At 37.5% G+C, this 27,525-nt stretch overlaps 1 protein-coding gene across 4 annotated transcripts in view; it reads right to left on the reverse strand.

The window, feature by feature from the left end:
* Nucleotides 1-5,188: 5,188 nt before the first annotated feature.
* RAD18 (RAD18 E3 ubiquitin protein ligase) overlaps nt 5,189-27,525 on the reverse strand; it is a 133,665-nt gene continuing 111,328 nt past the window's right edge. Inside the window, exons 12-14 of one of the 4 annotated variants that reach the window (XM_027864085.1) lie at nt 27,062-27,118; nt 18,388-18,470; nt 5,189-5,775 (exon numbers count right to left, since the gene is read on the reverse strand). In XM_027864085.1, coding sequence (XP_027719886.1) covers nt 5,768-5,775; nt 18,388-18,470; nt 27,062-27,118 — 148 coding nt within the window. In that variant the 3' untranslated portion in view covers nt 5,189-5,767. Of the gene's footprint in view, nt 5,776-17,378; nt 18,471-27,061; nt 27,119-27,525 lie in introns of those variants that run through there. The other 3 variants (XM_027864084.1, XM_027864088.1, XM_027864086.1) reach the window with 3 other exon arrangements.

Consider the following 27,525-nt stretch of genomic DNA (forward strand, 5'->3'; position numbering starts at 1 on the left):
TTAGGTACAACTGTCATTTTTATTACATTAGCATAGCCCAAACATAAGTACATTTTGGTTTGTTTTTATTTCTAGAGAGTGTTTTGTAAATATGTTGATAAAGTTCAGTGTGTGTCTTGGTAGATAAGCTATTAAATATTTGCATTCTGTTAACTATTTTGAATGGAATTTCTCTATCTCTTCTTATTAGGATTTGTTGGCAATATATATAAAGACTGATTATTTGTTGGGGGTTGTTTTATATTCTTCTACATTGCAGAAATTATTTCAATTAATTTTTATTTATTTTTGTTTGTTTTTTTGGCAAGGCAATAAGGTTAAGTGACTTGCCCAGGGTCACACAGCTAGTAAGTGTTATGTGTCTGAGGTCACATTGGAACTCAGGTCCTCCTGAATCCAGGGACAGTGCTCTATCCACTGCACCACCTAGCTGCCCCAATTTTTATTTCACTATCATATCATCTGCTAGAAGAATTTATTTACCTTTTTGACTATATTTATTCCCACAATTAATTTTTCTGGTTTTATTGCTATAGATATTTCTAGCGTTTTATTTCTTTCCCTTGTTCTTTCCTTTCTTTCTTCTCTGCTTCCTTCCTTTTTCTTCTTTCCTTCCTTCCTGTCTTTTGTCTCTCTTCCTTCCTTCCTTTCTTTCTCGTCTTTCTATTTTGTCCAAGCTAGAAGTTCAATAGGCACTCATGGGCTCGATCCCCAATACTAGTTCGTAAAGAAACTTTAAACTGTCCATTTTTTTTTTTCTGATCTTGGCCAGTTTGCCCCTCTTTTAACAGCCTGGGGCAGCACTCTGCTCCTGAGAGCAAAATAGTTTCTAATAATTTGCTTTGTCTTTATTGTGTTGTGATTTCTTCTTTTTTATTTTTAATATTGGCAATTTAGCTTCCTTCTCTTTTTTAAACAGACTAGCTAATTGGCTATTTGATTAATTTTTAAAACATAATAAACTTTATTTGACAATTCAATGTGTTTTTTGTTTTGTTTTGTTAATATATTCTTTGATTTTCAGAATTTCTATTGTGGTGTTTAGTTGAGATTTTTTCATTTATGGACTTTTTAGTTTTTTGTTTGTTTTTTAGTTGTATGCCCAATTAATTAATCTGCCTTTTAAAATACTCTTTTTGTTGATGTTCTTAAAGATAAAATTTAATCTCACAATTGCTTAGATCACATTCCAAAAGTTTTATTGTGTTGTCTTATTTTCCTTTATGAAAATTTCTGCTATTTCTATGATTTGTTCTTTGACCCATAGTTTGTTTGTTTGTTTGTTTGTTTTAGGGTCTGGTTATTTGGTCCAAAATTAAGTTTTCATCCTTTCTTCAAAGGTCCTTAACTCATTGTGGTTTGAAAATAATGTGTTTAATATTTCTGTTATTCTATACTTGTTTGTGTGGTTTTAATAAAAAGGGAGAAATATTTTTCGGTTGTGCTGAAAAATACATGCTGCCTTCTGATCCTATTCAATAATCATCAATGCTCTATTACATCTAACTTGTCTAAAATTCTATTCATGTTTTTTGACTATTTCATTGTCTTTTGATTATCTAAGAATTAGAAAGGTGCATTGAAATCCCAAACTATTAAAGTTTTACTATGTCTTCCTATATATTAACTAATTTTTCTTTATTTAGATGCTGTATCATTCAGTACATATATCTTATTTATATTTATTTTTTGTTTATGGTGCCTTTAATCATAATGGAGTTTTTTGTTTTTGTTTTGCTTTTTGGTGAGGCAATTGGGGTTAAGTGACTTGCCCAGGATCACACAGCTGTAAGTGTCAAGAGTCTGAGTCCAGATTTGAACTCAGGTCCTCCTGACTCCAAGGCCGGAGCTTTATCCATTGCGCCAGCTAGCTGCCCCCATAATGTAGTTTTCCAATTTATCTTTTTAAATCTAGTCTTTTACTATTGCTTTGGCTGAAATCATAATTGCTAGCCCTGCTTTTTTTGAGTTCACCTGAAACATAAAAGATTTTTCTCCAGTTCTTTAACTCTGTTTGAATCTTGCTGTTTCAAAGGTGATTCTTGTAAACAACAGATTGTTGGATTCTGCCATCTAATTCATTCTGTTAACTTCCTCTTTTTTATGAGTAAATTCATCCCATTCACATTCAGACATGATTGTTAATTGTGTATCTATCATCTTCCAGCCTATCTTTTTCTACTTTTCCCTCTGCCTCTGTCCCCCTCTTTACAATAAAGAAAAAGGTGTTGAGAAAGGAGTGTGCTCAACATCAGTGATCTATATTTTATATAATTTTATTCCATTCCAAGACTCCTTTTCTCTTCCCCTTACCCAGTCCATTGTCACAGGATTTTGCCATTTATTTCCTTTCTTTTATCTTTCTTCATGCTCCACCTTTCAAATATGAAGTTTGTTTTGCTTCTAGTTAATCCCTCCCTGAATTTGCTCTTCCCTCTTTAACCACCCTCTCTTATCTCTCCTTTCCTTGATTCCCTGTGGAGTTTAATGTATTTTTGCACCGAACTCTGTGTGTGTTTATTCAATCATCCTTTGTTTAGTTTAGACGGAAGTGAGGTTCATGTGCAGCCTACTCCCCCCACTCCTTCCTCAATGTTTCTACTGTCTTCATCCCAATTATGTAAGTTAAATTCCATCCTTTTCTTCCCCATTTCTTCCCTAGTATAATTCCCTAGTTCACTTTTTGTAGTGCTAGGCTGGATGAAGGAGCTCAGTGAAGTTTTTCTTTGGATTATTATTGTTTTTTGGTCATACATTTTTTGTAAACCTAGGCAGGATGAAGGAGCTCAATAAAGTTTCTCTTTGGATTTTTTCGTAATTCTTCAATCTGGCAGTCTTTGTAGATCATTATTTAAGCAAAAGTAGGAGAGTTGGGCTCCAGTGTGACCCATCATGTAGCCATCTTAGCCAGGTGGCCCTCACTTCATCTTTGGAGATCAGAGCAAAAGAAAGTGTATATATAGAAAGAAATTTTATTATAAGTACAAATTTGCCTTAACATATCAGAGACATTTAGGAAATGTTTAATGATTGATTTTATTTAGTTATCAATGTAGCCTTATACTCAGGAAGTCACTTAAAAAACACCCAGAACAGAGGATTACAGGGAAGCCCCTGATTGGAACACACAGCTATGCACCATTCTTGTGCACCCCAAAGAGTCATTCTGTGGTAACTCTAGGCACCATTCTGTTAGGGGGAGACAGGGCCCACGCCCCTAGATGGATATTCTGCAGAACCCAAAGTTATCTTGAGAGTACAACACCAATCTCTATATACTCCATGCAAGAAAAATAAATTGGTTACACAAAGTACATTTCCATGACAGCAGTACCTAGCACCTGGAAAAACTGCATCTCCTTCAAACGTGAAGCATCAGAGAAGTGACAGAGTGTGGAGGTAATTAAATGGACAATCCAGGCTTGAGACCTGAGGGGAAAGGCTTGGTGTTGCTAGGTGTTACAGGCTTTGAATGATTCAGATCAAACTCCTACAACAATTCTACACCCCTTTCACTTAGACAATCTCAGCCTACTTTAGGGCATATCCCCATGCAGTCTCCTTCTTGCCCAGGATCCAGCTCCCACATTTTCCATGCTGCCTGAGCAGAATCCTGGAGCATGCTGTGCTGGCATCAGATGTCCCAGGTGAAGGGGAGGGAAGGAAGAGAAGTAGGTCCATGCTGAATAAGTCTTCAATCGGGCGGCAACAGACCTCTGAGAATAGCAATGTGGTCAGACCGAGGGTCCAAGGGAAGCTACTGAGAAGTCTGGACCCTCTCCAGGAATCATCTCTAGAGGAAGTTCATTCAGGCACATCCCATGTGCATAGCATCACACTTCTGCATGTTTCCTCACAAAGAAAGACACCTATCTGCTGTCTAATTACTTTATCTGATGATAACAAAGTACAGAGCTATATAGGGCAGAGTAAGGCAGTATGTACAGAGAAGTCACAGATCAATTTGGATTGTTTAAGCTGCTTTCTAGGCAGCCAGGATGGCTTAATAGTCAGGAAGACTTAGGCCCAGTGCTCTATCCACCATGCCACCAACTGTCTCTAACTGGGGCTCAATCACCACATCTGACACATACTATGTGACTCTGGGTAAGTCACAACCTCTCAGGTTCCTAGGCAACTCTCAACATTTACTATTAAGTTGTTGGGTTGTTGCTGACCTGCATCAGTGGAGGTCATTTCCACACTCAAGTATCTGAAAGGCTGTCCTGTGGAAGAAGGATTAAACTTGTCCTCTTTGGCCCCACAGGACAGAACCACAAGCACTGAGTGGAAGTTGCAAAGAAGCCAATGGGGGCTACTCCATAGCCTTTAGATTTAGGAGCTGTTCAAAAGCTCAAGGTGTTGCTTTAGGAGGTAATGGATTCCCCAACCACTGATGGTCTTCAAGACTCTATATGTCAGGTATGTTACAGTGGGGATTTGGTGGTGAGGGAAAGGTATCAGTTGTTCTAGAAGGCCACTGAGGTCCTTTCCAATTCTCCAATTCTCTGAATTATTAAACTATAGGTCCAGACTAAACAAATACAGATGGACAGAGAAGTAGGTAGACAGATAAAGGAAACTTAGAAGTTCTGATAATAGGCTTCCAAAAGGCATTCATTCAAGCATCAATTTATCAAGTGGTTATAGTGTGCAAAGCATTGTGCTAATTGCTGTGGGAAATAAAAAGCTAACATAGGACTTGGCCCACAAAATCTAAACTCCTTTATGTTGGTCTGCCTCAATCCTCTGCCCTAATGAGGACAATACAATACATTTTCTGGATTAACTCTTCTAATCATCATTTCAACTGTATCCCTGCCACAACATCTCGACTTTTAAAGTGTATTCTGACTCATTAGGGTTAGGGGCTGGAACTATGACTTAACTGATCTAGGGAATTCCTAGATCAGGAAACTTCAATTATCAATGTAGCAGTTGGCTCTTTCCCTGAAATTTATAGTCTTAAAAAAAAAAAAAAAAACTGCCAGAAGCCTGGGAGTTTAAGTGATTTACCCAAGTTTGCAAAGCCAGTATATGTCAGAGGTAGAATTTTTTTTTTTTTCGATTAAGCAATGCGGTTAAGTGACTTGCCCAGGGTCACACGGCTAGTTAAGTGTTATGTATCTGAGGCCGGATTTGAACTCAGGTCCTCCTGAATCCAGGGCCGGTGCTCTATCCACTGTGCCACCTAGCTGCCCCCAGAGGTAGAATTTGAACTCAAGTCTTCCTGATTTAAAGGTTAGCTCTCTAACCACCACACCATACTGCCTTTCACTTTAACTCTGTGATACAGGTACATTTCTGTCCATTCAAGAACTAATATGTTTTTCCCAATGTTTGCAGGTCAATGTTATTTTCTTAGATTTTAAGTTTCGTGTATCAAGAGCCCATGGCCTAGGAAGATCTAAAATGCTTGCCAAGAAAAGGACAAAAGTAATTTTAAAATTCAAGGTAGTATTATTTATTACATTGCTACTTTCTCTGTAAAATGTTTTGCACAGTGTCTTGCACCATTGGGTATTTAAGAAACAATCTTGGCATGTAAGAATAGCTATTCTCAACAGCTGCCTGGGGGTAGGGATGATTGTAAACATTTTACATATAAGGAGACAAAGCACAGAGAGGTTAAAAGGCTTACCCGAGGTCACACAGTTAACCATTTAATAGCAATTTTAATAGTTCCTTAAGAAGAAATTCCAGGCTGCTCAATGGCTGAGACTCAGCAAAGTTGATACTTAAATCTCCAGATGCTCAAAATGGCTATTCATTTCACTGCAAAACAGAAATTAAACATGATCAGGAGACTAGGCTCTAATTTGAGCTCTTTCACTACCTTGATATGTGCCCTTGTTGTATATTCATCTGTGTTCATATCCGTTTTCCCTTCTCCCCAAGATCAGGAACAGTCAAGTTTATATGCCTCATCCTTCATATGTAGTTGGTGTTTAATAATTGCTCATCAAATTGCATCAACCACGGACAAGTAACAAGCTCAGAGCCGGAAAGGACCTTGGAGGCAGTTTAGTCCAACCTGTCCATAAGCTCATCCCTTCTACAAAATTCCCATCAACTGGTTATCTAGCTTTTGACGTAAGATTTCTAGTGAGGGGCAACCCATGTCCTCTCAGGAGAGTCGATTCCACTTTGCGGTCACTTTAAGGAAGTTTTTCTTGACATGGAGCCAAAACATGCTTCTCTTCACTTTCTCTCCATTGTTTTTACTTCCATCCTCCAAGGTCAAGAAGAACAAACCTCGATTCCACATGACGAGCCTTCAGATATGTGAAGCAAGTTACCATGTCCTCCAAAGTTCTCTTCTCTTGTCCAGGTTTTTAAATATTCCCAGTTCCTTTAAGCAGTCTGTTTATTGCATTAACTGAAGGCTCTTCACCACATCTGATTGAGGTTCTCTGGATGTTCCTCAGCTTATCGTGTCCTTCCTAAAATGTGCTGCCTAGAACCCAACATGGTACTGCTGGTGGGACCGAGCAAGGCAGAGTGTGTGCAGCAGGGTTACAACCTTGCCTGTTTGGACTTTATGCCTCTCTTTCATCAACCCAAGATCACTGAAATTGAACTTGCAGTTTAGTAAATCCCGCTGGTCTTTCTTAAAGGAACTAATCTTACCATCTCTGCCTCTTTTTGAAGGTCAGCTAGTCCATTTTTAACTCAATATGTCATCCCTATTCAATTTTATCTTCAGCCCAATATTCTAACCCAGCAAGGTCTTTTTGGATCCTGACAGTCATCCTTCCCAAGCTTGTTTCATCTATTGTTTTAGTAAGCACATTATCTATTCATGCAAGTAATTAATAAAAATGTTGAACAACAAAGGGCCATGGAGACAACAGTGGGGCAGTCTACTACAGCTGTGGTCTCTAGACAGTTTTAGGCATGCAACAACTCTCAATACATATTTACTTTATTGCTAGGCTTCTATCCAAAAGAGATCAAAGAAAGACTAAAAGCTCTTACATGTACAAAAATATTTAGAGCACTTTGTTTTGTAGTGACAAAAAAACTGGAAACTTACAGGATGCCCATCAATTGGGTAATGACAACAAATTCTGGTATATAAATGTGATGAAATATTGTGCTTTGTGAAACTAAGAAATAGATTACCTCAAACAGGTAGCCTGGAGTCAGGAAGATCTGAATTCAAATCCAGCCTCAGACACCCACTAGCTACGTGATTTTGAGCAAGTCACTTAACCTCAGTTTCTTCATATGCAAAATGGCAATAATAAAAGCACTTACCTCCCAGGGTTGTTGTGAGGATCAAATGAGATATTGGTAAAGTGCTTAGTACACTGCCTGGCACATAGTGTTACATAAATGTTACTGTTATTATTATTATTAAAGAAACATGAAAAGACTTGTAGAAACTGATGCAGAGTGAAGTGAGCAGAATCAAAAAACCAATTTTGATTATAAAAATGAACAATTTTGAAGACTTTTATAAACTGATGAAGAATGAAATATAAAGAACCAGAAAAAGCTTACATGATAACAGAAACAGTATAAAGACAAATGAACTTTGAAAGGTGTAAGAACTCTTACCAATGCAATGGTCATCCATGATTCCAGAGGACTAATGATAAAACATACTTCGCACCTCCTGACAGAGAGGTGATGGCTTCAAGGTGCCAAATGAGACTTTTTTAATATAACCAATGAAGGAATTTGTTTTGCTAGACTATCCACATTTGTTAAAAGGAATTTGTTTTTCTTTTTCATTTCCAATGGGGTGGAGTGTGGAAGAGAAAACAGATTCCTTTTAATTAACAAATAAAAATAAAAATAAAAAAATAAAAAAAATAAAAATTATATACTAGTGCCAATGTTCTAATAATTATGCACATTATAAAACTTGTAAGAGGTGGCAGACCTGGGTTCAATTCCCATCTCTGATACAAACTGGCTTTGTGACCTTGAGCAACTCATTAACCTTTCAGTGCCCTAGGCCACTTTAAGTTGCAAAGGAGGTATCAGTAGACATTGGTAGTGGGACGGCTCTCATCTGGCAGTTCCCTATATAAATTAAATCACATAGCCAGCCCCTATTCTTTTCTCTCATAAAACTTTTGCAAAAAAAATTTTTTTAAAGGATGAAATAAAGATGAAATGACATTTGATCCCAAAGTCAATAAAGAACTACTGGAATTTATTGAGTAGGGGAGTGACAGTCATACCTGTGCTTTAGGGAAATCAGTTTGGCAATGGTGAGGATGACGGATTAGAGAGAGGAGACACTTGAGATAGGAAAATGAATTACTGGACTATTGCAACAGTCTAGTTGACTGAGGCTCCAACAAAGGTGGCAACTATGTGAGTAGAGAGCAGATATATATTAGAGATGTTATGGAGGTAGACACGACAAGATTTGACAACCTTTTGGATATGTGTGGTGAGAGTGAAGAGTCCCAAGGTTTGTGAACAGGTATGACTAGAAGAATTATGGTGTCCTCAATAGCAATCGGATAATTTGGAATTTGCAGTAGGGGGGTAATGTAATCAAATCAGTGATACAGATCGTAACACATCAATGACTGTTCAACCTACGTCACACATCTGTTCCACAGAAAATGAAGAGCAGAGGTAGGAGGGGATCATACGCAATGGCTACCATCCCAGAGCACTGAAACTGGCATTGACACAGATTCATCGAGGGGACAGGACATGGGAACACCGGAGTCCTAACGAAGAAATTTTGCTTAAGCTATAATTGTCCTGAGATGCCACCACCCCAAGTATAGCCACAGCAGACCAGCAATGACAGGGTTGAGGGGAGTATTGAGTAAGAATGGGTAGTGATGTATTTGGGTTGGAGATATCTATGATTCACTACTATAGGGAGGGTGATGTGTAATTAATCTTCATACCCTTCCATTGGTTTACACACACACCTGGGTCATGGTCCCCCAGAAGTGGCAGCCTCCATTATGAAGATCGAGGTACTAAAAATCTCCTTCCAAGTTGACACTGGAACCATTAATACCTACTCTTTAGTTTCCAAATTGATCTATTTGCTTTATTGTCTTCTCTGTCTGTTCCATAAGGATAGAATTAAGAGACTTTGTCAAATGCTTTGCTAAAATCCAGTTAAACTATATCTGTGACACCTCCTGATTTACCAATCCAGTAAACTTGCCAAAAAGGGAAATGAAGTTGGGCTGGTAGGACTTGTTCGTGAGGACAAGTAGTAGATCTTTGTGATCATTACTTCATTCACATTACATTCATTCACTACTGTGAATGGGTATATGGGCGTCCACCTCTGATGTAAGGGCTTGTAGTGCCCTTTTCAAGGCTGCTTGTCTACTTTTGGGGTCCAGTTGGCACTCAACTCTCACCTGTGGCTCCAAGATACTGTAACATGCACAGTGGCCACACCCCAGTAAACCAGTTCAGCAGATGAGCTAATCCAGGTTGAGGGTAACAGTGAGTTAGGAGGGTGTCTACCTCAAGCATGTGAAGACTTCCTCTGGCGTACTAGGAAAATGAGAACAATTTGTTCCAATGGCCACGAAGGCAGGTGAAACAGGAGCTGTGAGCACTTTGGTCAGACATCAAAGATGCCAAGGTCATCCATTCATCTTGGGCCATCTCTAGCAGTCCTGACTTTTGTCCTGCCACTGGACTTGGATTACTCTGGAAGAGAAAGTGAGGCTAACGATTTTATGCAACTATGCCTCACTTAAATCCAATTCATGTATGAGGCAAGACATCACCCTGTGGTGTCATTGGTCCTCTTAGAAAATGAAGGACAAACAAAAATGCCAACTGATAGTAATTACATTCTCCAGAGCTATCACTACCCTGGAAAGCAGTTTATCGTGTCCCCTTCACAGGTTTCAGTTTCTTCTATAAAATGAAAGGAACTGGAATAGATCATCTCTAAAGTCCCTTTCAGTTCTAACATTCTAACACAAAAAGGCAGAGAAAAAGGAAGGGAACTGCTATTCTTGAGCTGAGTGTTAACAAATAAGGAAGAATTCTTGAAAGAAGTTGAAACATTAAGAATTCTGATACTAAATGAGCACTCTATCTTAAAAGTTTGTGATAGATAAGAAAGGAGAAGACAAGCATGCATTTAAGTTCACCTAGATTTGGAGAGAATAGATCTCAAAGAGCTCAGGAAAAAATGGATAGGTAGGATCACCTGGCCTTAAATTCTCGAGAGGAAGTTGGGGAAGCTCAAAAGATATGGACTTTCAAGAATTTAATAAATCTAAATTCTAAGATGTTTATTAAGTATTTACAATGTGTAAGGCATTTTCTTAAATTCCAATGACCAACTGTCTTGATAAGGAAGAAAACAAGAGAGCTATCTAAGGAGACCAAAGTGGTTGCAAAAACAAATTCATCAATCAATATCTCATACTTTGAGAAATGTTCAAATTAAGAGTGAAATGAGGTTTAAGATGGATGCTAAGCACAACAAAAACAACTTTAAAAAAAGCTATGTTGGAAATAAAAGAGAGATTAATGAAGGAATACAGTAGCTCAGGCTGACTAAGACAGTCATGATAGATAACGAGTGAAGACAAGATTACTCATGTGACCTTAGGCAAGTCCTGAATCTCCTCTGTAAAATGATGAAGTTGAACTACATAACCAGTTCTAGATGTCTGATCCTATGAATCTACATTTGACTCCATGTGGCCCATTTTCTCTGCCAAATCTTTGGCTACAATAATATAAAACATCTAACAGAGTGGATTCCCAAGAAAATTAAGGAGTTAGTAAAAGAGAAAATAACTGCCCTCAATGAGTTCAAAATGCCAGGACAAACTACAACTCAGAGTAGTGAAAGAATTATGATTTTTTACAATTCTTAGATAATGGGATAATTGTCACAGGACTGAAGGATAGATAGACGTCCCAGTTTTCAGAAAAGGGAAGAAACTAGATTCTTCAAACCACCTACCAATGAACTTGACTTTGATTCATCTCTCTTCTCTGTGTCTTTGCACTGGCCATTCCCCATGCCTAGAATGCCCTCCCTCATCAACTCTACCTGGCAGAATCCCTGGCTTTCTTTTAGACTTAGTTCAGGTGCTACTTCTGACAGAAGCCCTTTCCAGGTTTTTCCAAGATGCTGGTGCCTTCCCTCCTTCTCTCTATTCTGTACATTATCTTACACGTACCAATTTATAGCATATCATCACTCCATTAGAATGTAAACTCCTTGAGGGTATGAACTGTATTTACTTTTTCTTTGTATCTCTAGCAGTTAGAACAGTGTCTGGTACACAGTAGGCACTTAATAAATGCTTGTTGGTTGATTCTGATGTGATTCTTGAAAGGGGTAGTTTGTGAGCATTTATAAAGGAAAGTGGTTATTATTATTATTATTATTTTTTTTTTTTGGTGAGGCGATTGGGGTTAAGTGACTTGCCCAGGGTCACACAGTTAGTGAGTATCATGTGTCTGAGGCCAGATTGGAACTCAGGTCCTTCTGACTCCAGGGCTGGTGCTCTATCCACTAGCTGTCCCAGAAGTGGTTATTATTAAGATACAGTATGAATTCTTTTAATAGGTCTTGCCAGACATTATTTTTTTTAATAAGGCCTCCAGGTTGGTAGATCAAGAGAATGTTGTAGAACTAATATGCCACTGGATTTTCCTTAAATGGAGACTTCTGGCCAAAATGATTGCTTTAATGGGAGTCACCATATCTAGCTCTCCCATACCCACTAGAGCATAACCTTGAGTTTGTATCTGTTCTGGGATGAGCTTAACTCAGGCCAGTTCCCTGGTAGTTTAGGTTCAATATTGGAACAAAATGAGACACTCAGTCATTCAACTGTTAAGAAAAGAAGATTTACTTAGCCATAACAGGAGAAGGATATTCAAGTAGAAGCACTGGAGACCTTCAGTTGATTCAGCTGAGTGAAGCTCCTACTGTTATCCACCAGCCAAGTATCTAAGAGTCCTTCCAACTGTCATGGCAACCTTGTATCCATGTAATTAGAATATGATGTCAACAGTCTGAGTCCTTAATCCCTTGAGCCAACCAAGTCTTAAGGAATGTCTCAATATCTTTTAAGGAAAAACTATCCCAACGAGGTGGGGGGTGGGGGGACAAGTATGTTAGAATATTACTCCTATCACAGCACCAGACTGAATAATTATCAAGAAATCCAGTGGAAAAACTAGAGTAAGATTTTTCATCCCAGCCAGAAGCCCAAGGTCAATGGGATGACAGACATGTGGCCTTCACGGCTTTGTGTCCAGAGGCACCCGGAGGGGAGAGCTCATTCTTTCTGAGGGTGATTAGAAAGCCCCAGGATGGGAACCTTGGAAGCCCTCAGGAGTAGAAATAGATTATCACCGGCATGGTACTGGCGAGCTTGGTGCCAGGCCACAGTCCTCAGACCAGGAAAGCCAAAGCGCAGCGTCTCTGAAGTCCCTGCAACTCTGTCCTGAGATGTCAGGGAGGGCCCTGACATTCCAGCGCTTTGAATCTCAAATATCCAGGAGGGTCTAACCCTAGAAGGTGGAGGTCAGCACAAGAACCCAGGGGACCAGGAGCAAGACCAAGCAGGGATGACCACCTCACTCAGAAGTATGTGTGAGTCAGAGCCTGGACCTGGCTCAAAGCTACTTAATTTAGGAACTTAAGCTAGAGAGATGAATAAAACAAAATACCAATTAGTATTAAAATTACTGAAAATCGAATTCCAGAAGAACTGTAAGCCCAGACTCAAAGGAAAAATGGATTTCCATCAAAATTACATGAATACTAAAGCAAGAGATTTAAAAAAAAAAACTCATTAAGCTCATTAAGAAAGAATTGGAAATAGAATAAATAGCTTAGAATAGAAAGTGGAAAACATTATCCAAGAAACAGAATCAAGACAGCAAGATATGTTTGAACCATAACAAAAGATTGAAAACATAGAGTGTAAGATATTTGATATCAAAATAACTAACTAGGAAAACCAAATAAATTATTTAAGAATCACTGGACTTACTAAAAATCCTAATTAAAATAAAAACCTTGGAAACTATATTTCAAGAAATCACAAATGAAAACTGTCTATTAGAATCAGATACTACAATAAAGATAGAAAAAATCCCCTGATCATTTAAAAGGAATGGCCCTAGGAATATCATCGCCAAAATGTATAAGTCCCATATCCAAGGGAAAAAAAAATACTGCAAGCATTCAGAAAGGAGTTCAAGTTTCAAGGAACTACAGTCAAAATCACACAAGAACTGACACCTTCTACTAAAAACAAAAGATCTTGGAATACAATATTCCAAAATGTAAAAGATAAAGGCTTACAACCAAGAACAATTTACCCCAAAAAGATGAGTATAATCCAAAAAATGAACCTTTAACAGAATAAAGGACTTTTAAACTTTTATGATGAAAAGACCAGAGCTGAGTATAAACTTTTAAATACAAATACAAGAGTCCAGAGAAACCTAGACAGATACATTAATTTGAACAAATGAAAGGAGCTATATGATTATATAGTGCTAACATTCTTATTCTGGAGAAGAAAAAGTTTTTTTCAGAAATTTGGTGTCTTCAAAGGGTATTGAGGAAGTTATATATCTATATATATATATCTATATATATATATTTAAAAAAAAAAAGAGGTCCTTGGGGTGGATTGTTTCTGCTTAGAGGGTCTAAAGAGGAAAAAGAGAAGTGAGGGTAAAATGAGGGATATAATCATGTAGAAAAGAGGTAGAGGTGGTGGAACTTGCTATTTCTCATTATTGGGGTATACGAGAAAATATATGAACAAGAGAAAAAAAGATGGGGAGAGTGGGAATCAGGTGAACTTCACTCTTACCTGACAGAGACAAAGGAGGGTTTAACAGAGAGAGAGAGAGAGAGAGAGAGAGAGAGAGAGCACGTGCAAAAAATGGCATGAACATTAGTCAAACCCAACAGGAAAACAACCAGGCACAGGAAAAGGGAGTCAAGAGGGAGGATGATACTGAGAAGAGTTACAAGCAAAACAAACTCCCTGATCCTGAAGGGAGGATTAAAAGAGGGTAAAATAAGAAAAGAACTAGAGTGTAAAGGCATCTTTTAGATTGCCTCTTAGACAATTGGGGAATGGGTGAATAAAATGTGGCATATAAATGTAATAAATATTATTGCACTGTAAGGAATTACAATTGATAAAATGAAGTAAGCCCACTGACCACTAGCCTTGCTTCCAGCCTAGTCCTCGAAATTACATCCAGGGAAGCAATTCCTATGGAGGCTGAACCTGGTAACTGTCTCTGTAGATGCTGTAACTCCCTCCCATTGGCAGCCACAGCTATTTATGACCCGGAAAAGAAAGTTCTCATCACCAAAGTCTTTAGCACTGAAAAATAGTTCAATCTCAAAAACAGATAAAGTTTTTATCAAGCAACATGACACTAAAGAAGATGTATTACCATCTTCCTTGCTGGTGATATCCTAAGCCCACTGGGTGTTTCCATCTGCCCTACAGTTCACTATCATATATGTGTTTTTTCCTCCTATTAGAATGTGAGCTACTTGAAAGCAGGGGCTATCTTCTCTATTTATGTCGCCACTACTTAACACAGTGCCCAGTAAAGTTTTTTCACTCATTTGTCCATCAATCCAGTCATTCACTCTTTAAAGGGCCTTTTACCAAACCAGTAGTACTTTGGATGCCAATAATCTAATGGAACTCAATAATCCATAGGTGTGTCATCTGATCAGGGTAGACTACAGGGCTAACAACAACTCATACTGAGCCTATCTACAAAAGCCCTCAGATCTTTTTCAAATTGCTGACATGCTTCCCTTATCTTATACTTATTAGTCACTTTGTGAAGCCAAGTGTAATATATCACATTTATTACATTTCATCTTCTTTGATTCAGCCCAAAAGCTAGTTTTGGGGGTTTTTTTGCACTTGATTTACCAACTCTCCAAAGGATGAGAAATCACTCATTATTTCTTTCCTAAGAATTTTTAATGTTTGATCATTTTGATAACTAAAAGAACAAGTCTGTGTTGGCATTGAATTGATCAAAAAAAGTTTTTATGAGTTTCCAGATTTTTGCTTGTTTCGTCTATTAGAGTATTTTCAATAACCTGCCAGAGGGAATTACAAGGAAAGGTTAGTATTTCCAGAAGTTAAGTATCTGCTTGAATAGCTTTTGCATAATAATGTTGCATAGAATGGGTTGTTTTACTTAACTCTTTGATTTCTTCCAGCATTATGCTGATGGGACATCACAACAAAAGTTGGGCCAAAATGGATAGATATCCATGGGAGTAAAGAGAGCAAGTGTGGCTAGGTTGGTCTGGGAGAGGGTTCAGGTACACAATCTAAATAAGTCTGTGCTGAGTTAGTCTTGAGAGCCTAATGTGCAAAGTGGGCCACTCTAGGGGTTTGTATATGCTCCAGAATGAATAAAAGCAAAGATCTGGATAGCTTAGGATTCCCCAAGCCAGTCAAAGTAGATGTGAATGTCCAGAATGAAGTCAGCTTCAAGATATTCTCTAGACCATTATCAACTTTAGATGCTTGTTCAATGTAATTTCTCAGAGGACAGAGCTGAGGTACAGTATCTGTTCCTCATAATCCAGCTAATTAGAAAATATTAATAATGACGCTCTGGTCATAAATTCATCTTCCTCCAGCCAACCAGCACCACACAGACAAAAACTGTTCACAGATGATAGTCCCAACCTTGGACAGTCTTCTTCTAAATTCCTACTTCTCACAATAAAGGGAATTAGGTGAGAATACCAGTGACTGAACAAAAATCCTCTGCTACTGAAAAAAAAAGTCTCTACAATACCAGGTATGCTGTCTACTAATGATGGGACAGAACTTTCACATTCCCATATCGGCAACATGTTATCTTTATTCAGGATATTTAAATATGCAATTGTCACATCAGTATTGTTGTAACAGTCCTAAATTGCCACATGGCAAACAAAATAAACCCAGAGTAGGAAGGCCAAATGTTCAAGGTACTAATTAAGCCTTTTATAATAGCAAAGAATTGCTATAATTTGTTATAGAAGTTTCTGAAAGCAGTACTTATTTGTAGAAAAACAATTTAACTTTATGTTTCACTTGATGGTGCTGAGATGAAAGGGATGTTTTTAAATCTTTCAACTAAAAGGAAGCTACTGACTTAATTCAACAACCATTTATTAGGCACTGACTACGCACTGAGCGCTGGGAATACAGAGACAAAAACAAAGCAGTCTCTAACCTCAAGGAGCTGACACATTGCTTTCAGGGATGCAACATGTATACAGAGAAGTAAATAAATACAAAGTAATTTCAGAAGGGAGAGAACATTCACAATTCGGGGTGGAGAGAGGGGTCAGAAAAGGCTTCACAAGGAAGATGGAAGATTAAGGGAATACCTCAATATAGGGAAAGCTATGGATTCTACAAGCTGGAGATAAGGAGGCAGAACCTTCCAGACATGCATAAAGTCACAGAGAAAAGAAATGGCACGGTGAACTTGGAGAACAATTCACAACAGACTGTTACATAATTAAATATGATGCCTCCTTTTAGTGTAAAGTGTAGCATGGATATAAAAATCCTTCAGTGTTATGCACTATTTTGTTAAAATTGTTCACATTTGCCTCCTGTAAGATCTCCTTCTGGACTCAAGAGTTCTACTTCAAGTTCCTTTAAAATAACAAATCACACTTATCAAAACGAGACATTCTTATGTAACTATAGGATACAGGGTAGTCATAAAAAAGACAAAATGTCATTTTGATTAGGAAATTACTCATCCCTCAGACATACTAAGACTCCACTTTTTAACTTCAGTTCTCAAACATATAATGAAAAGCCAAGGTCAATGGAGACAGACTTTGGAAACAGGCAGAAATTAATGTTGTCACTGGCACATTTAGAAATGTGTTGTCGTCATATTACTAGTGCTTGCTCCTGTCCTTTAATGAACTCTCAGCATGCTAAGTGGAAAGGTAGAGATTTGGGGCTTTGAGAAATCTGGGGAGGGGACACCAGATAATGTTTCAATAAGCATTTATTAGACATCAGCAGTCATTCTACAGGCAGGTAAGAATTCCTCCTAGCCCAAGATAATTTAATGGCTAAAGTATTCATAGTATATATCCTTCCTTTTAAGGGCTTATTCTATACACAATGGCTACAACAATGTAAACTGAGTCAACATAGAGAGGCAAAAAAACTATGGTCAAACACAACAGCCAACAATTAGCACTATACTGCAAAGTTAAAGGGTGCATCTCTCTCCTTTCTACTCACAACTTATAATCAAACTATTTTCTCTGGGATTTTTTTTTTTTTTTTTTGTGAGGTAATCGGAGTTAAGTGACTTGCTCAGAGTTATACAGCTACGAAGTGTCAAGTATCTGAGGCTGGATTTGAACTCAGGTCCTCCTGACTCGAGGGCTGGTTCTCTATCCACTGCGCCACCTAGCTGCCCCTGGGAATGTATTTCTAAAAGGGATTTGTTTGAGTGCTTGTTGGTGAAGCATCTGTTGTGCCAATACATAACATATCCAATTTTACTTTTAATATAAAGGCATATTTAGGTTGACATATGAAATATTTAATCCATTTACTCATAAATTTTGTCAGAATACAAAATATCAAGAACATGGTTTAGGAATTAATAGGTACAAATATTAATCAATGGAGTCATTTAAATCTTTAAGTGCCTTTTCAAGAGTTGTAATACATTTTATAATTATTTCAGAACATTGCTGACTTTAAATGAAAATATTAATTAGTCTTTTATGCAAAAGTTAAAAGGCTGTCAATGAGCTAGATGCATGATAACATTTTGCTAAGTTAAATCCACCAGGATTTAATACGTGAAATCACTGTAATTTAGATACTGTTATGTGTCTAAATCAGACACATCAATAAATGCTCCCCTGAGTGCCTATACCCTTCTTTCCATGGACATGCCCTCCTGTCTTTTCCCACCACCAAGTTTTCCTACTGCCAGTTTCACTGGAGTGGGAAAGAAGTAGAAGCCCTTGGACTGGGGGAATAATTGACCCAGGAGGGATATTTTATGATTAAGAAACACAAACCCAAGAGGTCTGCCACTATGCCAATAGCATTGCACCCTCAATGGGAGTGGGGTATGGCTGTGTATGAAGATGTTCAGTGAGGGGGGAGGAATGGAGGATCAAATGAGCAAGGTTTAGGATTTGTTTGGTTTGCGTGAGGCTGTGTTAAACCTAAGTCGGCCTAAATGTAACTTACTGTCAGCAACGTAAACAATCAATTTGAGAATTTTAGCTTTCCTGATGGACAGACAGGACAAAGAATATGAAATCCTTAGGATAACAAAACGTATCATACTTTGATCCCTGTACTTAGAAAAGTCAGCAGGACGTCTAATTTTTGATACGCTTACTTCTTCTATCGTTACAGTTGCTTTCTGGTGTCCTTGAACGACATGTTTTTCTAGTGGTCATCTTCTTGCTTTTATTTCTGCTTCTGGAAATAAAGAAAAAAAGTGACATCTTAGAAAGAATCCAAATAACATTTCTGAAAACTCAGCAAAGACATTCTATATTTTCTTAATTTCACAAAATCACTGAATTTTAGAATTAGAAAGGACCTCCATGGCTATTCAGGTCCAATTCATACCTGAAAAAGCATTCCCTTAGTAATATACTTGACAAGTTGTCCTCTAGTCTCTTTTTCGAAAATGCCCAAGGCTAAACTTACTACCACCCCAAACAACTCATTCCACTTAGGAGTAACTCTAATAAGTAGGAAGTTTTCCTTAATACCAAGCTGAAATTTGCTTCTTTGCCATTTCCATCAATTGTTCCAGTCTCATCCCTCTTCCACATGACAATCTTTTAGTTATTAAACATCCCTTGTTCTTTCAATTGATTCTTATATGGAAAGGAGTCAAGGCCTGTCACCATGTTGATTGTATACCTCTGGCTGATTTCCTACTTATCTCAGTATTTTTTAATCTACAATGCTTAGAAATGAACACAATACTCCAGATGCAGTCTAGAGATAAGGGCAGAGTATAGCAGTCACAGTCAGTCAATGAGCATTTATTAAGTTCTTAACTATGTGCCAGGCACTATGCTAAGTGCTGGGAATATAAACATAAGCAAAAAGACAGTCCCTAGCTTCAAGGAGTTTATATTGTAATGGAGGAAGACAACATATATGACGAAGTTTAAAAATGGGTGGTAGGAGTGGGGGAAAGTACCCACATGGGGTTGGTGAAGTCCAGAGAGTCAGGACCAGTATGAGCAAATAAAATGATGGATGACTGGCCTGTCACAAAATGAAGGTTCTAGGGAAAAAATATCAATGAGAGAAAAGGGGGGAGGTATATTCTAGGGTGAGAATAGGACTACACCATAGGATTATCATCTGTGTATTTCTGAAAACTGTTCATCTCTTAATGCATCCCAATATTGCATAAGCTATTTTGGTTGCCATATCACACTATTCCTGAGTTTGAAATACAATAACCCCTCCCCCCCAGACTTTTTCCCTCCAAACACATTAGGCCATGACTGCCTTATTGTTTACTTGTGAATCTACCAGCAATGCAGCCTATTTATCTCTATTAAATGTCATCTATTTAGATTCAGTCCAATCTTTTAGCTTGTCAAGATACTTTAAGATTCTATCAGTCAATGTGTTTTCCCTTTCTCTTTTAAATCCTCCGTAATCTGTCTTCTGATCCCATTTTCAACTGAAACTGATCTCTCCAAAGTTACCAATGATCTCTCAATTGGCAAATCCAATGGCAATTTCTTAATGCTCATCTTTCTTGACCTCCCCACACCATTTGACATAGTCAGCCACCTTGTCATCCTGAATACTCCTTCCTCTCTGGATTTTTGTGACTGCTCTTTCTTGGTTTTCCTCCTATCTGTCTGACCACTCCTTCTCAGTCACCTTTGCTGAATCTTTATCCTCAAGGCTTTGTCCTACACTGTCTTCTCTGCTCTCTTTATATGCACTTCCTTATTGATCTTCATCACTTTCCATGTATTCAATTACCATGTTTATGAAAATGATTCTAGCTCTAGCAACTCTCCTTTGTTCCAGTCCCACATTATCAATACTTTTACCTAGATTTCCACAGGCACCTCAAATTGAACATGTCTAAAAGAGAATTCATTATTTTCTCCACAAATCTACCATCTTACAAAGTTCCTTATTACTGCTGAGGGTACCACCAACCTTCTAGACTTTTGTATCATCTTCCTTTTATCCAAGTCATTGATAAAAATATTAAACAGCAAAAGGCCAAGCTTATATTCCTGAGGCATTCTACCAGAGACCTCCTTCCAGTTGATGTCAAACTATTCATGACTAATCTTTGAGTCTGGCCATTCATACAATTCTGAATCCATCTAACCATACTATTATCTAAACCACATCTCTCTATCTTTGTATATAAGAATAGAATGATATACTTTCCCAAATGTTTTGCTAAAAATTTAAATTAACTACATCCAGGACATTCTTCTGAACTATCAGTTTAGGAATCATGTCAAAAAAGTAAATAAATTAAGTTTGGCATGATCCGTTCTTAAGGAAATCATGCTGGGGTCAGGTCTCTAAGATCACCAGTTCCTTTCTTAGATATTCAGTAATCACAGAATTTTAAAGTTATAAAGGACTTTAATAGTCATTTAGTCTAACCTATACCTGAAAAAATATACTCCAAAAGTCTTGGTTATCCAACTTCTGCTCACTCCAAGGACGACCACACTATCCACTGGGATAGCCCTCTCCACTTTTGGCCAGCATCAATTATTAGGAAGAACATGGAGCTTAAATTTGTCTTCCATGAATTATTACTGGTTCTGTCCTCTGGGATAAAAAAAGAACCAATCTAATCCACCTTCCTCATAATAGTCACACAGAGACTTGAACACAGCTATTGTGTCCTTTGCTAATAAACGACAAATTAGTTTCAGTATGATCTGATGGAGCTGTTAAGCTAACATTTCTTGATCTAATTACACCATTTACAAAATAAAATCTAATACATCCTTGTCCACAATAAAGAAATTGTTTCTCACATAAAGATGACTGTTTCCTTTCTCATAAATTTAATCCATAATATTGTTAGTAGAGATTCCCATGCTCTACTAGGCAAAAAGAAGCAATCTACTCTACACCAAAAAGGAGCATCAATTCAGGAGTTTGGCTGAGATTTCTCAGTGATGTCACCCTGGTTCAGGGAGGGAGAACTGAAGCTTCCGTCACTGCCTAACAATGACTATGGGGCACAGAAGCAAAGTTGACTTTCTTCCATAGCTCTTTCCACTTGAATAAGAAATGTGAAGCCAACAAAAGTATATTGGGGACACAAATGTAACAACTTGGGCAACAGGATGCCAGAACAACTTGGAAAACATGAGAGAATTTTTTTTGGGTCCAATTTCTTAATAGGTTTCACCAATAAATCACAAGCAAGTAGAAGTAAAATGAAAAACTGTCTCAGTCTGCCTAGAAGTATTGTGATTTATATTAGGGCACAATGCCAATGAAAAAGCACTTAGGAAAAGGCAATTTAAAGTCACAATACTTCCAAAATACATTATAAACTTTAAACCGGAGTCCTTAAAATTGGCTCTTTGTGAATGAAAATGTCAATATGCTATTACAAAGTACTGGCATGTCAACTCCCTTGTATTCATTCTACTTGTGTCATTCCAACCTTTTATATTACATTTGGTATTGTCTATTTAAATAAACTATTCTATTCCCAAGCTTAGAAAAAAGCAGTCTTGATTCCTTAATGAAATGATGGTATAAATTAAAAAATCACCTTCTATAAAAATTCCCTGTCTAGAGACCTATATTTCATTTTCCACAAAGGTAACTAAGAAAGAGAGGCAGCAGGAAGACTTGTTTTCAAGTTCTGTTTCTGATAAATGCTGGCAGACAGAAGGCACAGTGAATAGTGCTAAAGTTCAAATCCAGCCTAAGACACTTAGCAGCAATATGCTCTTGTGCGTCACTTAACCTCTGTTTGCCTCAGTTACCTCAACTGTAAAATGGAGGTAACAATAGTACTTACCTCCCAGGGTGAGAATCAAAATAAAATAATCATTGTAAAAGTGCTTGGCCTAGTGTTAGCATACAGTAAGTGCTTCATAAATGCTAATTATTATTATTGATTATTAGGATGTGATCCTAAGCAAGTCATCTAATCTCTCAGCATCTCAGACAATTCCCTAAGATTATGAAAAGCAGAATAATTACTAATCTGCGTCAACAGACCTGTATATGGTTCATAGGACCATACATTTAGAATTAGAAGGAAACATTGAGAAACTCGTTCAGAAAAACACTAATAAGAATTAATAAGTGAAAAAAGCCAAAGACTAGAACACAGGTCTTATGACTTCAAGTCCAGTGATCTTTCTACTAAACCACACAGCCGTCCAAATTACATTAGGCAACTTACCATAGTAGAAAGAACCCTGTCCTGTTCATCAAATCTGGTTTTCAGTGCTGACTCTGCAATTCACTAAGTATGTGGCCTCAGACAATTCAATGAACTTCTCTGGGTCTTAGCTTACCTTTAGCTACCTAAGTAAAAGAGAACATTCTACAATACATTTTTATTAAAGTTTTCTTATGTTCCATGGAATGGAACACGGTTCTAAAAGTGCCCCCATTTGTAGAAAAATGCAATTAAAAGTCACTTAATGCTTCTAAAGTGTAGAAAGTACATCTAGTCTTTGCACACTACAAATGAACATTCTTCTCGCCAAAAGACTGATGTAACCATCCACAATGCTAAAACAGAGTAGATTAAAAATGCACATTGCCTACATATAATTGGAAGAGCTGTTTCTCAAGTTAATCCACCATTATATAGATCTTGGGTGAATGAGGTAGATGGAAGGGTTGCAATCTCATTGACAGGGCTTGGCACAACACCGAATATGAGGAAGAGATCAGGTAAGTTCATATTTAGGAAATTCTGTAATGCTTTCAATGATTTTTAAAAAGTCTCTCAATACCAATATTCTTACAGTGATATATGGCTACAAGCCTTGGAATAACACAATCTATGAAGAATCAAAATTATAGGTAAGCAGGGGATACAGAGACAAAGATGAACCAATCTCTGTCCACAAGGAGCTTACGTTCTATTGAAGTAGATAATATGTACATGTTTAAGTATATACAAAATATATACAGTACAAAGTAATTCAGTGCAAATAAATACAAAGGGGTAGGGGAACTGGCAGCTGGAGGGAATTAAGGAAAGGGCTCATGTAGTATGTAGTTTTAGAGATGAATTTTAACGAAAACACAGGATTATAAGATGTGGAGGTAGGGAGGAAGTACATTCCAGGCTAGTGCACAGGCTTGGAGACAGAGAGAAGAATAACAAAAAGGTCAATTAGGCTGAACCAAAGAGTGCTGAAGTATAATATACATAATGAGACTGTAGCCAGGTTGTGAGTGGTATTATATGCCAAACAGAAGGCTTCACTTGTTTCTAAAGGCAAAAGGGAGCCACTGAAGTTTATTTAGCAGGGGAGTAAGCTAGTCTGACCTGCTTCAGGAATATCATTTCTGTAGCTACACTGAGAATGGATTCAAGAGAGGAGAGACATGAGGCAAGAAGAATAGTTAGGAGGTTAGAGCAACAATATAGTGAAGAGGTAATAAGGGCCAGAATTAGGATGGCGGCTCTGTGAGTGGAGAGAAGGTGACTGATGTGAGATGTTTCAGAAGGAGCATCTACAAGACTTGCCAACTGATTGGATATGTAGAGTAAGGGAGAGGAAGGAGTTGAGGATGACTTGGAGGTTGCAAACATGGGTGACTAGAAAGACAGTGGACCCCTAGACAGAAATGAGGAAGTTAGGAAGAAGGGCAAGTTTTAGGGGGGAAATCATGAGTTCTGCCATGGACATGTTAAGTTTGAGATGTCTATAGGACATCTAGTTCAAAATGTCCACTAAGCAGTTGGTAATTTGGGACTAAAGTTCAAATGAGAAAGAGAGAGAGAACATCATTAGATATGTACATCTAGTAATCACCTGTGCAGCAATGACAAGTGAGCCATTGGGAGCTGATGTGATATCACCAAGTAAGATACTGTAGAAAGAAAAGAGAACCCAGGACAGAGCCTGGAAGTACACCTAAAATTAGCAGGCAAAGAAAGGATGCAGACGCAGCAAAGTAGGCTAAGAATGAGCAAACAAGTATGAGGAGAACCAAGAAAGATCAATGTCATGAAAACCCAAAGAGGACAGAGTATCCAAGAGGGGTGGGCAGTTAGCATTGTTAAATAGTACAGAAAGGTCAAGAAAAATAAAGATTTTTTAAAAAGCCAAAGGATTTAGCAAAGCTGAGATCACTGCTACTTTAGAGAAAGTCGTTTCAGTAGAATGATCAGGTCAGAAACCATGTTGCAATTGTTTGAGAAGGGGTAAAAGGAAAGGAAGTGGCATCAATGACTGTAGACAGCTTTTCCTAGGTGTAGATAAACAGATACATAGATACATAGATAAATATTTCATTTCTAAAGAAATACTATGTGAATATTATTAGTTGGAAAAGTTACAAATATTATACCCAGATCACTTTGAGGGGCTAATGGTAGGGTTTTTAGATGGTAAAATTATAAATATGCCTTCTTCAAAAACATGAAAAGCTCATAGGTAATAGACAAATGGTTTGCTATTAATGACACTGAGATAAAAATTAGATTATTAAAAAAGAAGATAGGCCTACATTTTCAGATTTTGTAGGGAGACCAATGAAATGTCTTTTCTAATTTGATGCCCAGTGGACTTCTAAGACAAAATGGCAACAGATTGCAAAGGTAACATTTAAAAAAACAAAGAGTGATTTTCATTCCTTATATAGTTCCTGAAGTTGTCCATAGTATAAAAGTACAATTTCCAGATACCCTTACCTATGCTACCCAGTGTGATGGGAAAGCATTGCAGTTGACAGTATAGTAAAATGGAAATCTTCTCAACTTATTATTTAACCTTGATCATTTTTTTTTCATCTTACTTCTTATTGTTTTGGAAATGCAGGTAAATCTACCTCATGCCCAAGAAAACCAGAGCCAAACCAAAAAATACTGCCCTAAGAACAAGCATTTGTACCGTGGGAGCCAAATTTCTTTTCTGCTTGTGAAAATATTACCTTATTTGGGATAATGTGCTGCCGTGAAAGCTGGATAGCTAAGGAATTAGGAGAGTGTGGTAGAATGTAGATACTTCAGTATGCTCTCAGAGTAATATTTAAAATATGTGATTTAGGTTCCTTTCAAATGTGCCCATAAATCTGAAAAGGACATTTGTGAGTTGCTGCTTTTTTCAGATGAATCTAAGCCATTCATATTTTTCCTATTTCCATTTAAGTTATACGAGAGTGTAAGCTCTTAGGAGACAGGGGTTTGTAGCTGCCTAGACAATATTCCAAGATATGTAAAGTACTTTTGAATAATTATGACTCTCAAAGGGGCCCATGTTATTATAAATGCAAAATAAGCAAACAAGTAATTACTAAGGACTAGGACTGTATGGCTGACCTGTGCAAGGAATGGTACCAAATACAAAGAAATGAAAGACACAGTCACGCAGTTAAGAAAACTACTGTCTAACCACAGACAACATATGAAAACAAAAAAGCTAATACCACAAAACTTATAATAAAGAAAATAATTTAAGTAGGAATACAAGGCAGTACATGGTTAGTAGCCAAATAAGCGAGCCAAACAATGAATGAGAGGAGTTTAGAGAAGAGAGCAATCACTGTCGGTTGTACAAAGCTGGAAAGATTTGATGGAGAGTAGGAAGGATGTCTGATCTTTCAAGGAGGCATGATTTGAACCCATGGAATAGCAGCCAGAGGGGTCATTATCAGCTGAGAAAATGGCATAAGCGAAGGCAAAAAAAAAAAAAGGACTGTCTGAGGAATGGTAAATCTATCAGTGTGACTAGTCTTAGAAGTAGCATGAATAATCATATCACATGATCAGTTCTACAGAATGGTCAGAATTCTGGCAGCTCTTTCAAAAGCCAATTATAAAACAATTGCCATCCAGTGTCCAATAGGCTGTAAGTGCCTTGCTGACTCTTAAACTCTGAACCCAACCAGCACCTAGCACACTCCTTTGCACACAGCAGATGTACAATATATATTTGTTACTTGAATTCTCTCTTTACTCTTCAAAGATAGTCCTCAGCTGCTCTGCTGTCTACTCATTAAGTAAAAAGACAGGAGCAAGACTGGGAAAGAGCTCTTATGAAAATGTAAAAAAAAGCATATTGAGTTCTCTGTCTCGGAATAGCTTGTGGTAGTGTGTACTCAATCATCTGACTGGGGCCTGAGTGAGAACCTGCACTCTTTCACTAATCAGGTTATCCTAGCTCTCTGATCTCATTTCTGGGAAAAAATATACAAACATGAATGCAAACTGGTAGCATTACATTTAATTTGAAGTGTCTAACTATATAGAGCCCTGTGCTAGGTGTCAGAGATAAAAAGACAAAAACAATTCTAGCCCTCATGGGTATAATTTGTTTAAATAAGATTGTGCATAAACATTACTTGATCTAACAAATTGGTTAAATATTTATAATAATTTACTAGTTCATGGTATACATTAATTTTGAAAGCTGAGATTATGTTTCATGGGTTGCCATGGTCAAAGAATTTATTACCAGGTGGCTGGCCTACTGAGCTTCTGTGTATTTAGCTAAGCTTGTTTTTGGAAAACAGACATAATCTGCTCCTGGAACCCTAGTCAATTCCTTTGTAAAATGTCATCAGAAAGATAGATGACTAGAAAAGAAGGTGAGTCAGTCACACATTGAAAGTGAAGGATAAATAATAGCTTGCACACTCTATTGGTATTTATTTGATGTCAAGAGAGGTAGAGGAAAGTGCTCAGTACATCGAGTAGAAGATTACTAGCAGAGCAAAACAAAAGATGTGCATGATGAGACAGCAATATAGGATGTGATATGCATTGATAAAAGGAATACCCATATCAATGAGATCATGGATCCACTGAATTATTCAGATAAATGACTATGTATACTTACCTTAATTCCAAAAACTCCTTTTCCTCTATGAGGTCTCTTATGATGTCTGAGCTGGAGCTAAAAGGACATGTACATAGCATTATCATAAGGCATTTCTTAAGCTATTTGCAAGCTGCACTTTGATTGGCAAGGCACAAAGCAATGCACAATGACTGAGTCACTGCCCCTAGGGCTTACAGTCTTACGTCAATAAAATGCCATGATAATGGACCTCACAGTTCCACAGATTTGGTCACAGTGTACATAGTGGCAAAGAATATACCCCTCTCATTATAATGGAGAAAATATATGCAGATATTACCCTTATCCACTTCAAAAAACATTTTAATAGGATGAATATACAACTGCACAGTGCTTTTGATAACCCCACGCTGCTTCCCAGTTCAAAAACCCATCTTTTCAACATGATGCTCTGCAGTTGTAAATATTCTGATACCACGATCTGTGAGGAATTAAAAGTTGCA

The sequence above is a fragment of the Vombatus ursinus genome, unplaced genomic scaffold (assembly GCF_900497805.2).
Source record: "Vombatus ursinus unplaced genomic scaffold, bare-nosed wombat genome assembly UNPS02014773.1, whole genome shotgun sequence".
NCBI lineage: Eukaryota > Metazoa > Chordata > Mammalia > Diprotodontia > Vombatidae > Vombatus > Vombatus ursinus.